At 48.9% G+C, this 14,303-nt stretch overlaps 1 protein-coding gene across 1 annotated transcript in view; it reads right to left on the bottom strand.

Moving 5' to 3' along the window:
• The window catches only part of PTPN18 (protein tyrosine phosphatase non-receptor type 18), a 329,905-nt gene extending 321,217 nt beyond the window's left edge, over positions 1–8,688 (bottom strand). The window contains exon 1 of the mRNA XM_078664676.1: positions 8,382–8,688. Within this exon, the coding sequence (XP_078520802.1) occupies positions 8,382–8,459 (78 nt within the window). The 5' untranslated portion in view covers positions 8,460–8,688. The remainder of the gene's footprint in view (positions 1–8,381) is intronic.
• Positions 8,689–14,303: the final 5,615 nt, after the last annotated feature.

The raw sequence follows: 14,303 nt of genomic DNA on the forward strand, positions 1-14,303 counted from the left end.
GCTGCCTCTACCATGAAAGGTAGGGGGTGTGCGCTCATTCTGCCCAACAACTTCTAGAGCATTAACGCCTTAGCTGCTTTGAACGTTCCGCGCCAGTGCGGAACGTTCGAAGAAACGGGCGGGGCCGCGTCAGCCGTTCGCAGCACCAGCCAGGTAGTGCTCGCGACGGCCAATGGCAGCACTTACAGGGTTAACCAAGTCGAGTAGAGTAAGAAAGGAGGCTTGCTCCGCAGCTCTTGGATTACTATTCGGAGCCAAGTCGATAGAAGTCAACATACCACATGTTGCGTTTAGCCGAGAAAGATGGACATTAAAATCTCCTGCCAGGCAAAGATATTTAACATGCCCTGATTGTACCAACTAATCTAATATTTTGGAAATAAAATTATATAGTGGAGGAAACTTCGTATTTGGCGTCCTGATAAAATCATTATTATAAAAGTTCACAATGTGCAAGCTCACACCAATCATTAACAAGATTACTTGGAAATTACTATCTGCTGTCTCCAATACTCTAACATGTCTCCCAGGGCACCCCTTATCCATAATGCCAGCCCCCCTGAATCAACCCTGCATCGAGATGGGGTAACTGGGACACTGAAGCATTGAAAGCCATCCACTAGTGAGGGGGCTACCTCCCAAGTTTCCTGAACTCCCTCCCCTCCCACCTACGGCTGACCCAGGGCCATCTCTCCTTCAGGAAGCAACTCAAGACCTGGCTCTTCGAGCAGTAGCAGCCCCCCCTCCTCCCAGTGCCTTGAGACCCTAGCGGGTGAGTAGCGCTCTCTATAAATGTGTTTAATTGATTGATTGATTGAAACAGGATGATACCATAACAACATTTAGCCAGTCGGGTTTATTAAGCTTTCCCTGTAGACCAGTCACATTCCAACTTAATATTTTTAGGAGAGCCCTACATCCATACATTGATTTGCTCAAACGCTCCGTCCATCATCCCCTTTTGTATCGCTTTGTTCGCCCTAAGTGTGGCAGGGTATGCTCAGACGTGAGTCCCTTGCTCACTTGGCCACTGGATTCAAGATAGCCTGGCTGATGAGGATTATGAATCCGAAACCGGTCCCAGGATGCTTGTTTCCGGTCCAGGGAAGACATGGCTTGGCAGTTCGGGCTGGACTGTTCCCATGAGGCACAGGGTCAGACTGATTTGCATATAGCCATGTCTGAAATGGGGTGGCTGAGTGGGCTAAAGAATGGTGATGGATTAAACCCAGATCAGTTGACTGGGGGTGAGTGTTTGATTTGCTCAAACGCTCCGTCCATCATCCCCTTTTGTATCGTTACATCCATCCATGGCAGGGGTCCCTGGGTCGATTGCAGATATGTTTGCTACAGAATCAGCATTATGAGTGACACAGGGAGGGGAAGCTATCGCCCGAACTGTTGGCCCACCTGCAGTCCCACTGATATAGGAGTAACTAACACCCCAGGCTGTTATCCTTCCACTAAGTCCCTTGACATATAAATAGCTGGCTGTATCAATTTGCGAACATTGAGAGGAAGATGCAGCTCCAATAGGTCATGAAAGCATCAATCTATTTTTTCAAGACCGCTAAGAGTTAAGAACATATTAGTGAATGGTATATCAAATAATTATTTTTGTAATCCAGGTTTCCCTGGGGGGGATTGTAAAAGTACCCTAAAGGCAGGGCAACAATCTGAGTTTCTGTAATGCTATCATATTCTTGTGCACTCAGAATTCTTCTAACATGGTCAGGATACCTAAAATGTGCAACAATACAGTCGCCCGCTATGTTCTTTTCAAATTTGGCAAGACTTCCCACTCTTCTCTACACTAGAATCTCATTCTTAAAATCCCATGCATTAAAATGTTTATATTTATGATTCCAATGAGCCACTTTACTTCAAACGTGTGCCCAAGACTCATGCTGACCAGCCAACATCTGTGGCACCCCAGCCAAGATTAGTACGTAGGGGCATGCCGCGGCAGAAGATTCAGTATGTCATGACGATGTGGGGAAACAGTATCCAATTGACCGGAGGGATTGAGCGCGGAGATGCCAGGTCAGGCTGGGATGAGTTCATGAAGTGCTGATACCTTGAGTTCCAGTCTTCTTGGAACAATGTCACCAATTTCTTTTACTAAATTAGGCCTCCTGGTTTTAGTATCAGGGCTCTTACCCACATTCGATGGACGAATACATTGCAAATTTTGTACGGATTGTATGTTACCCCCGATAAGCGGCTACCAGATGGATCAGGTCTTATATGGTCAGGACCATTGATCAAGAACCCCTCAATTCGGTCATCCGTTCTACCACTGGACGAATTTTCTCCTCAATGAGAGCACTCAGTTTGTCACATACAGCTTCCAATGAGATAACAATATTTAGTGAGGCATCACAGGTCTGGCTGGAAGAACATGTTAACATAACATAACAGAAGACCGGGTTATCAGCTGCAATGAGAATTGAGCTAACGTCCGTAAGCAGTTTGCCTTTATTATTTTGAGTAGAAGAAGATGGTTTCTGCTGGGAAACATCCTTTACAACAAAACGTTTTCCACGCAGTACCTTTACAACGCAGGAATTACAACGCAAGTCATTACAACGACTTGCGCTGGAGGGCGCTGTAGAATAGGGAATAGTTTAATTTACTATCCAAAACCTTCCCTACTATCCACGGGGACTGGAGTTGGAATAGTAAATTAAACTATTCACTATCCAGCGCCCCCCAACGCAAGTCGTTGTAACGACTTGCGTGGTAAAACCTGCGTTGTAAAGGCATGCGTAGAAAAAGCATGCGTTGTACCGACATACATCCGTTTCTGCTTGGCAGTCATGGTCTTCCCAGGTAGTTTTTTGTACTTCATAGCTAAACTTAGAGTGGGCTGTGTAGTAGAGTTGTCAAGCGGCTCTGTCCCTCCATCGTATGAATTTGCACGAGTAACCGCACTGGCACCAACACCAACGCCCCCTGGGTTGTGAAACTCTCATCTCACTAGGGATTTGTGGGGCTGTTAACATAGCATGCTCCAGGGATAACTTGTGTTCTGTGATTTCTATTTCATTTGCTATGATACCAATCGCCCTCTCCAGCATACTGTTTATATTTATTTATTTTTAAAGTTTTATATAGCACTGGCCAGACCCGTGGGTATCGGAGCGCTTTACAACATAGTTTCAGGATATACAAACATCATTAGAACAGTCCTCACCAAAGAAGTTAGGTGGTCCAAAGAGAGTTGAGGTTTCTAGAGGTAGTGGTAGAGTCCAGAGGTAGCCTTCATGAGTGCTAATTGCAGTAGACCGAAGAAGTTCTGCCGTTCAAGCGTGTTGAGTCTACTAGAGGTAGTGGTAGAGTCCTGAGGTAGTCCAGTTGAATGTTGAAATTGAGGTAGACCGAAGGCGCCATTAATAAAGTGCGCAGTTAGTCCTGAGGCGGGTTGAGGGGGAAGTGAGCAGTGTATAGTCAGGGAGCACCGGCGACAGGGATAGCGTGGCTATCCATTCGGGAGTTCTGGCTCTCAACTACTTCACACACAAAAACCAAGAGGGATGGCCCAGCCTCTTTCATCCGAGGACGGGCGCAGACGGTCTGCTCTTGGCAGAGCAGGAAGCCCAAACCAAAATAGTAGTGCATCCGGGCATGAACCAGCGTCGTCGGCGGCTCCTGCCGCGATGGTTAGTGGGGCTTGTGGTCTGCCCCCTGACTCCTCCGTTCAATGCTGGCACACTTATGTAAGAGACTTGTCATGCTCCTTTTGTGGTGCCACAAATATCAGTATGTCATCACTGTAGTTAAAAGCATGCGTAACAGGCTAATTTATTTGAGGTATAACATCTAGAAATATTTCTGCAGCCATCGACACTGCAAAACTCATCCTTTTGTATCTGAACAAACAAACATCTAAGATGAACTTGATGATGATCAACTTTGTCTGGATTCTACTTGTTGTAACTGATGTTGCTTTTTAGTATTGTGGGCATGACTAGAATGCTTCTGGAGCGTTCTGGTGTCGACTAAGTTGGGTTCTCTTTTGCCTTGCAAAATGTCATTAGGAGCCTTTCTTTCCCACAACATTTGCACGTCCGTCCTATGGCTAGACATTTACCTTTAAGGAGAAACAAAACAAAAACACATTGGAAATAACTTTTTGTTTTTTAAAGTCGTTGATTTGTGTACATCTACCTTGAGCTTGCTTTTCATGACCAGCACTGATTCACTCTTTGCTGTTCCAGCTTCCATATCAGCAGCTTGCCGATATTCTCTTTCATCGGCCCTTGCAGCATTTAGTACTTTCTCTAAACTGAGTGTCTCGCTCAACATGTACCTTCACATGAATCAGAAAGACAGCTATGGATGACTCTGAGGCATATGGCTTCTTCGTCATTAAATTCACTATACTTACTGTGTTTGATTAGCACGTCAAGCCTCTCAACAAACTCATCTATCGTTTCACCAGCTAGCGGTCTCGCTTGATTGAAAATGTACCTTTCATAGTCGATGTTCGGCCTCAGATTCAACTTGGTTCCAAATTCTTCTTTGATCTGATGGTATGATGTTGCATCAGTCAATGCGATTTTCTTCAGCACTTCTTTTCGTCCGCCACCAACAAAGTTCTTTAAGTATTTAATGATTTTCTCATTATCTCCTTCTTATAGGGTATTGATGAAGTCATTAAACGTCTTGATCCATGCAGTCCCCCTGGTGCTAATATTCAGCTGCTTGGTGGTGCTGAATGTAGGTGGTGGTTTCGGGAACGCAGCTGCATCGTACTTCGCTCTCCCTTCTGCAGCCATTGAAAAATCTCACTATTCTGATGGCTTTCGTTGTGTCCACAGGAACCTTCAACTTCTGCGAGCACAACCCATGTTTGCTCGAGTCTTCGTGTCCGATTTTGAGATCTTAAAGCGTTTTGTCTTTTTTTGCTGGTGAGTGAATTTCCGATTCTCATACCTGGTTATCATTGCTTTTAGCGTTTGCTTTGCATGGACGATGGTTCTGTGTTATGGCGCCGCTCCGTATCTCTTCTTTCAGCCTTACCAATGGGTTCTGGCAGGCTTTAATGACTGTGCTCTTCTGCAGGGCCTTTAACTGCTTTGAGGGCCTTGTATGGGCAGGAGAGGGGCTTGGACTCTACACATGCCAACTTCAAGCTGATTCACATTGATGTGGGCACGTGTGGCAAGCACGAGCAGTTTGCTGCATCGTTGCAAACTCTCAGGAAGAGTAGTCTTGTTTCTTTGGGCATCCCCTATCGCCAGTTGTAGCACCTTCCCCAGCCCAGAAGCATACAAAGGAATACACCACACACGCAGCTCTGTAACAGACGTCGATATTCCCCAGCATACGTTCACACACTGCCCTCTCATTACGTCATATCCATTAATAACCACACCTGAACACCTCCCAGCAAGTTACAGAATTTCTCTGAAGTCCACGCAGAACCGCAAGGGTCCTGGTGCATATAGTCTTAAGACACTACAGCACCCTCTGGGAGACTTACTTATCAATGGAGCACCAGAACTAGTGCTGCCAGGACCCAGGGCTTTAAGTGGGCCGGGTCCTGCTGGTGCTCTAAAAAGCAGGTGCTGAGATGGGTCTCCATTTTTGCCCAACACTCTCAGGGTGAAAATAAACCTCAACTCTGCAGCAGTCCCACCCTTCACTCCCTTTGATGTGACTGCAAGGAGACTCGTCGTAGTTTTTTCACAGTCTCATCATTGCAGAACCGAAGCATTTTCAATATGCTATACAACGAAGCCATAGCTGTTGCTTATTTATCTTATGCAGTCAACAACACATTGACACAACCAATAGTCCTGGCTTGTTGTAGGTGTAATGCTACTTGTTGTATTGTATATCTGGATGCAAAGTCAGAAGCAGCAAAATACCAGTCGGGCGGCACACTATGGTAAGCACAGATTTTTAGCTTATGCGTTTTTAAGCCACGCCTTTATTTCCATTGGCCACGCCCCTTTGCGAGACTCCCACTGTTTTTCATCCCACTTAAAGCCCTGCCAGAACTCAAGGGTGTTAGGCTGAATCCACCCTAATTGTGGCTGTATATAACTCTCCAGCCAGTGCATGGGTGGGGGGCGGGGGCTGTTGGCATTTACCTTCCTCGTACAAGGGCGCCATTGCTCTGCCAATAGCCCATGCGCCTCGCAGCCATGATGCAGCGCTACGAAGCCCAGCGAGCTGGACTGTAACTGCGAGTCCCAGGGACAGGGTCTCTCTCGGGGGTGTAATTAACAATAGTGCATCAGGTCTAGTGACACCAAGGCCCTGGGACCCTAGGGGCCCAAAGCACCAACATTATGGCTGTAATTTACTGCCCCATCAGTGGATTTGAAGGGGGCATGTATTTGCTTGCACCTGGCACCCTTTTTTGGCGCTTGCCCCTCCCATTGGCCTCCCTGATCCAGTACTGTGAAGCCAATGTGAGGGCCCCCCACATCTGGGATTCTCGGCGATGTTCCCTCATTCTGAAGACCAAGGGGGGGGGCTCCTCTGGGGCTTGCACTACTGGACATTTACTGTGGGAACCACGGGAAAGGGCCCCACTCTGGAGCCTAGTTATCAGTAATGCAGCCGGTGCAGGGGCCTCGGGCCCGATTCACAGAACTAACTTAAGACAAAATCCTAAACTTACTACCGTTTTGGTATTCACAGAAGTTAGGAGTCCTAACTAGAACTCCTAACTTTAGGACTCCTAAATGCCTTCTGTGAATACCAAAAGTCTTAAAGTTAAGATTTTTCACAGTTTAGGAGTCCTAATGTTAGGAGTCCTAACTGTCCTACTCCTAAACTGAGAAAAATCCTAACTTTAAGACTTTCGGTATTCACAGAAGGCATTTAGGAGTCCTAAAGTTAGGAGTCCTAACTTCTGTGAATACCGAAATGAGTAAGTGCCTTCTGTGAATACCAAAATGGTGGTAAGTTTAGGATTTTGTCTTGTTAGCTCTGTGAATTGGGCCCCAAGGGTTTAGGGCCACAAAACACCCACTTTATGGCTTTATTTTACTATTGAGACAGTGCTCGCTCCAGGGCCCAAGACACCATTGCTACACCCCAGGCCCCCCTCTCTCACGGCCTCGCAGCCATGATCTAGCGCTGCGAGGCCCATGAGAGGGGGCCTGGCTGTGAGAAGGAGACCCACAGATATGGCCCCCAACTAGTGAAAGGTTCAGCTAAAGGGGCAGTCAGCATTCTAAAGAAGGTTACAGACTGGGTGACTGCCCCTTACCCACAATGCTTATCTTGATACGCTAAGCCATGTGTGGCTTTTTACCCCCTCGTTGCACTCTGGGACTTGTAGTTGCACGTTAAACATTACACGTATGGGCTCTAGAAGACAGGGCTGGCTACAGGTGCCAGCAGGACCTGTGCCCTCTCGGTTCCTATGCTGCATGACCTGTGCCCTCTCGGTTGCTATGCTGCATGACCTGTGCCCTCTCGGTTCCTATGCTGCATGACCTGTGCCCTCTCGGTTGCTATGCTGCATGCCCTGTGCCCTCTCGGTGGCTATGCTGCATGCCCTGTGCCTTCTCGGTTGCTATGCTGCATGACCTGTGCCCTCTGGGTTGCTATGCTGCATGTCCTGTGCCCCCTCGGTTGCTATGCTGCATGACCTGTACCCTCTCGGTTGCTATGCTGCATGCCCTGTGCCCTCTCGGTTGCTATGCTGCATGCCCTGTGCCCTCTCGGTTGCTATGCTGCATGCTCTGTGCCCTCTGGGTTGCTATGCCCTGTTTCCACACCCGCAACAACAAGAAGTAACCACAAGGGGGCAGCGTCGAGCGCCTCTGCAGTCCGAAGGAAGCCCCAGGAGGTTTCCTCTCCCGGTGACAGCTGTCACCTCAGCCCTGGACACACGGACCCTGGAAGGGACACGTGCACACAGGGGCGAGCGGCGCGTACTCGCTCTCCTGTCAGGCGCTTCGATGCCGCGGCCTCAGGGCGCTATACCAAGACGACGCAAGCCTTAGGAGAGTTCACCGGTCAGTGGTAGGACAGTTTTCCAAAACTGTGCATACATCTTGCAAGTATGGTGTCATTCAGTTGGACCCACTGAGACACGATGCTAATGTGAAACCACCGGGGGCAGACAGATAAATACCCCCCAGTCCCAAGTCGTCTCTTAAGCTACTTCTGATAGAAAGCACCTGCACGGCAGCAGAGATCCTTATTTGCAGTAAGACCACTGTGAGTGGCCCATCGGGGTCTCCTCTTTCGCTTTGCATTGTGGGACTTGTAGTTCTGCCGTTGTCATTGGAAGTAAAGCAGCACCCGTTCCAGGAAGCAGAAAAGGGCAGGTGTGTGTGAGGCACTGGCACCTGGAAGGGGCAGCGTTAAAGGGGGAGGGAGGGTCGTAGATGGGGGGGGGGGGGTCTCACCTTGAACTCCTCGGCCAGCGCCTGCTCCTCCGCCGACCCCACCCGGGCCAGGAAGCCCCGCAGGTTCTCCAGACTCATCGTCCCGCGCCGGCAGGTGGATCCTCGTGGATTCAAGGACTCATCACACAGAGGAGCCCCCGGGGGCGGGCATGGGGGGTGAGTGAGGGCGACGGGAGAGGTGCCCTCCTCGGCTCGGAGGGACAGAGCAGGAGCCGCGGGGCGAGCGACGAGGAAGTGCAGGATCACACGGGGCGCAGCAGAGTCACAGCGCTGCCTCGGACAGGAGCGCCGGGGCCGCCCCTGGCACCGCCCCTCACCTGCAGGGGCCGCCCCTGGTACCTCCCCTTACCTCCAGGGACCGCCCTTTGCCTCCCAGCGCCCTCCCCAATCTCCAGATGTTCCCCTGCACTTCCTGTCTCCAGGTACATCCCGTGCCTCACAGAAGCCCCTGCCACCTGGAGCCTCCCCCACCTCCCAGGACCTCCTTCTCCAGGTACCTCCCCTGCATCCCAGGACCTTCTGCCTCCAAGTAACTCCCCTGTCTGCTGGTACCTCCCCTGCTTCCCGGCATCTCCTATCACCTGGTACCTCCCCTGCTTCCCAGCACCTCCATTCTCCATCTACCTCCCCTGCTTCCCAGCACCTCCTGTCACCTGGTACCTCCCCTGCCTCCCAGCACCTCCATTCTCCATCTACCTCCCCTGCTTCCCAGCACCTCCTGTCACCTGGTACCTCCCCTGCCTCCCAGCACCTCCATTCTCCATCTACCTCCCCTGCTTCCCAGCACCTCCTGTCACCTGGTACCTCCCCTGCCTCCCAGCACCTCCATTCTCCATGTACCTCCCCTGCCTCCCAGCACCTCCTGTCACCTGGTACCTCCCCTGCTTCCCAGCACGCCTGTCTTCAGTACCCCATGATGTCCACCCTGCACAGGTCCATCTCCAGGTCGCATGTCTTCCTCTCGCCCCCTCTCTCCCACCCCCCACCTCCCTGTCTCCCTGTTCCTTACATGTCCCCCTCTCCATCCTTCTCCAGGTACCTAGCTTGTCTGCCACCACCTCTCCGTCGCTAGTTGCATCTCATGTTTTACAGCACCCCCTCCCTCTCTTCCCTGTCTCCAGGTACCTCCCCTGCTTCCCAGCAGATGTATCTCACCAGGTTCTGGCATCTCACAGCACAACCCCTGTCTCACATTGTCTACCCTGTCTCTTAGCGCCTCTCCTGTCTCCCAGTACCTTCTAGAGGTTCCCAGCATATGTTTGTCCCCAGTTACTCCCCGCGTCACCCACCTTTCACCCCCTGAGCCCATCACCTCCACCTGTCTCCAGGTAAGTGCTCCTGTGTCCCAGCACAAGCCCACCTCATGTGTCCCCCCCCCCCCCCCCCCCCATGTCACCAGGCGATGCCCCCTTCTCCAAGTCCACCCCAGGCTTCCTCTTTCCTCCCCCAGCCCCTCCCTGGTCTACTGTCCACAGCCCCCTTGCTTTCTCTCACTTCCTCCTTTCCTTATCTACACCCCTTGCGGGTGCCCGAGAGTGACGTGTGTCAATAAATGGAAAACGAAAACTGAGGAGCCACATTGGAGGAAACCAATTCAAGGCAAACCAATATTAAGGAAAGACAATTTTAAGAGAAAACAAAACAAAAACAGTTTTAAGAAAAGATAATTTGATCGAAAAATTTAAAATTACATTAAATTTGAGTGGAGTTTAGGACTACTGTGGGGTGTTGGGTTCAGGGATTGGTAATGTTTACAACGATGAGGGGTTTAAGGGGTCAGGAATAATTGGAGTTCAGGCATAGAAAGGGGTTTTTAGGGTTCAGAGATGGGTGGCGTGTAGGGATGGTGAGGGTTTTTTAGGGATCACTGATGAGTGGTTAGGTGTGTGAGGAGTTTTTAGGTTTCAGGGATGGCTGGAGTGTAAGGGGTTTGAGAGGTTTTAGGTTCACATGGATGGGCGAAGTTTAGAGCTGCTGAGGGTTTTTAAGGTTCAATTATAGGTAGCAGCTGGGGTGGTGAAGAGATTTTTGGGTTCAGGATGGAGTGACGTTTAGGGTAATGAGGGGTTTTAAGGATTTAGGGATGGGTGGAGTTTAGATGAAGAAAGAGCTTTTGAGGGTTCAGGGATGAGTTGTTTAGGGTGATGAGTTTGTATGGGTCATCGATGGCTCGTGTTTAAGGGCGGTGAGGGTTTTTTAGGGTTCAGGGATGGGCGAAGTTTGAGTGTGCTGAGTTTTTAAGGGATATGGGATGGATCGTGTTTAGGAGTAGAAATAGGTTTTTAGGTTCAGGAAAGGGTGGTGTTAGGGATAGTGATTGATTTTATGGTTCAGGGATGGTGGATGTTTGGGGCAGAAAGAGCTTTTATGCTTCAGGGATGAGTGTCGGTTAGAGGTGGTGAGTGCATTTGGGGAGCAAGCATTGATGAATTTTAGGGGTCGCCGATGGATGGTGTTTACAGGTGGTGATGGGTCAGTGAATTAAAAGCATCCAAAGTAATTGTTTGACAATGTAAAATATATAAATATGATATAAAGCCCCCTGAAGTAAAGTGTTGAAATAAATATCTCCGAAAAACACTTATAAAAGTAAGCATTCAAAAGACAATTTAGGCTAAAAAGACATTCTATGATTCAGTCTCTATGAAAAGGTAAATGCCATTCATCCTGAAAATTTCCATTAACAGTTTAGAAATAGAAATGGTTTCCCAGTAATGATATTCCAAGAATAATTTTTCAATTAAATCAAATACAACCGCCTCAGACGCCTGTCTGCCACAGGAGAGGCGACAGCGCTGAGGGAGCTTGTGTGCTGTCAGATCAGTCCTCTGGGGCATTTAACTCAAGGGCAATTAGGCAATCCTTGTGGCAAGAAGGGTATAGGGGCAAGAGAAGGCGAGAGAAGAACACACCACACCAGCAAGGTGCCATCACAACAGAATGCATCTGCACCCACTGCCGGAAGGGATGGCGTGGTTATAAGCCATCTCAGAGTGGGGCTAAAGGCCCTGAAATTATATATATATATATATATATATATATATATATATATATATATATATATATATATATATATATATATATATATATATCCAACACAGTGAGGGGACCCTTTAGGAAGCAGCCACACACGAACTCCATAGTGAACTCTTTATTTTTCAAGAACCTGCCAGCAGGAATTCAAAGGAGACATCTTCAAAGTAAATCAGCTGCCAATTGCATTTCGAGAGACGGGCTCTCTCCTTCAGTGGCATATTCGTCATCTGCCAGAACTCTCCCCCTTACCTAATCAGTCCCCGCCCCCTGGGCGTTAGCAATTAGTGGCGTTTGTGGGATCTGTAGTCCGTGTCAGGTAGGGATTAATCCTGGCGAAATGGATCCAAATTTCAAACCAAGTGGGAATGAAGGCACATCTCGATCGTTTCCCTGCCTTGCTTCCAGTTCTTTGTAGAGTGTTCAAAAGGGCAACCCCTGCAAATGTCCTTAAGAACGTTCGCGTCCACTTGCCCCCCCGTAGTGAAGAGGGCTGGCTCCTTACCGCACGGTGGAGTGCGTCAATATATAGAATAACACACAGTTCCCATATCCACGGACTGCTTCGCAATTAAGGACACTCCAGTCAGAAATCTTGTAGTCTTTACGCCAGGTTTATTTTCTTGCGTGCACACTCATTCAGTTCAACAAACGCGTTTCGGCGTTGCCGCCTTCGTCAGTGTTGCCTGAGTCAGACTAATTTTTCCATTTAAATAAACACACACCCTAGACCCCCGGCCAGGCACTATCTTGCCACTTCTTAGCCTAGTTTTTACACAGGCCATGAGGTGCTGTGCGCCCTCTACTGGCCATGACCTGGAACTGTAAGTTCTTGACCCTCAGTGTGGGAGCCAGCCAGCAGTCCACAGCCTCCAGCCCTCCTGGCCTTTTGTGACCTCCTGGACAGATACAAACAGACCAGCACTTATGCCTCTTCCCAGCCTGTGCCTAGAGGCAGTCCTGACAGGAGTACAACTATTTGAGAATGTACCATCTATTGGTTTAAAAGTGTGTGTGAATCTTTCCAGAAACAGTGGGCACAGCTTTGCCTGGGCTTTGAAATGTGATTATTTTGCAAGAAATGTTGTGCGTCCATGGGAAGGATTCCTGGAGCACATTTATAACCATATGACCCCCTTCACTCATCTGCAAGACAACAAGTTCATGCCTCAACCTTGAGTAGAGACACTCTGAAGATCTATGTCACACCTCATGTGGGACTTGTGTGGGAGCCAGGTAAGGATAATGATTCAAACATGAACAATTATAATGGGCATTACTATTTACAGTTTCAGATGGAGAGAGAACTTCTTATAATTTTAGGAGGAGGGGGCTGTACAATTCCCATTTGCAACACTGGGGCCCACACAATGAACATTTTCATCTGCTAAGTGTTGCTCTAAAAGGAGATTTAAAAATAAAAGCCCAGAGAGGTATGCTTTTACACATGTGAAATGTGTTTCTTGCAGCAGGGTGGCACATGTGTGGGTGGCAGGTGTGTGCACTGAGAGCAAGGGGCAGTCTAGAGCCTGCAAGGTGTCAGCTGGTAGTCCAGACCCTGTTTTCTCTCTGTGTGGCATTGTTGCAGGACAATACATCTTAGACATGTGGCAAACTTGACATACAAAATAACACACAGTCGGTGAACAGGGTTGGTCTGAAATGTTTAATTACGTGTTAAAAAAATACACATAGTAAATCTCTATTGATCTGTCGAGGTTTGGTTTAACCCCTTGTATGCGGGGCGGATTCCCCGCTGTGCTGGGGGGCGGGGGGGGGAGCGCACAGTGCTCGGTGCTCATGTCGAGCTCAGCACGTCATGAGCCACGGTGCTCGTGTGCTCATGACCCACACCCATTTGTGTAGAACGTTCAGCACAGCAGGGGAATTAGCCCAGCGTGTGAGCGTTCCAACGGTCATGAAGAGCTGAGCTCGTCACGAGCGTTCAAGGGGTTAAGGATGACATCCCCAAGGGCTACAGCCGACAGTTCCATTGGTCCACCCCTTCCAGTCAAAACACTGGGCGTAACACCTCAAATAGAAACCAGGGGCAAAATGGGGGAAAGCAGTGGTTAATTTGTAAAACAAAAAGTGCCAGGGCCCTCATCAGGAGAACAGGCTTCTTGCACCATCCATTGCCCCTGCCAGGGCTGCCAATTACAAATTCAACACAATTACTAACCATCACACTCCTACAAGTGTGACAATTCAGACTATTCCAGGCCACCAAAGCTATAAGAATGGCTTGAGTGGCACTATTAGTTATTTGTTAATATATATCAACTGAATATACTGTTGTTGTTATGCTAATACTCAAATTTGGCACACAGCGCCACCACGTGGCAGACTTTCATAATCTACTGTGCTAAGAATTAAGTGCACTGGAAACCACGGCTCAAGTAAGCACTGGGGAAGGAAGGGGTGAGACATTAAAGACATGTTCAGAATGGGGCCAACAGCAGCCTCTGATCGTGACAGGACCCCTGCTCTGCAATCCCGCCAAAAATACACGACGAAGACTACTAGAACCACTTGTGATGAAAGAAAGCATGATATACAAAACACATTAATAAATAGGGTAGCAGCTTTCTTCTCAGTCGGCTCAAGAGGACTGTAAGTAACCCCGGTGGACCAGGACAGAGGCCCAGGGCCGGGATATACCGAGGAGAGGAGAGCAGCGATGTGGAGAAGATGCGGAGTCAGGGCGCTGCATAGGATGAAAGGTAAAGTATTCGTGGTATTGGACCCTGGGGTATCAAGGAGGGAACCAAAGTTCTGTAGGGCAGAGAGAGGGGAGCAGGAACCGGGAAGGAAGAAAGTAAACTAGTTCAGAAGCGAAAACCCAACGACTAGGGGCGCTGCCAGGCGCCTACCCGGTGCCTGTGCTCA

Source organism: Lissotriton helveticus, chromosome 10, assembly GCF_964261635.1.
Source record: "Lissotriton helveticus chromosome 10, aLisHel1.1, whole genome shotgun sequence".
NCBI lineage: Eukaryota > Metazoa > Chordata > Amphibia > Caudata > Salamandridae > Lissotriton > Lissotriton helveticus.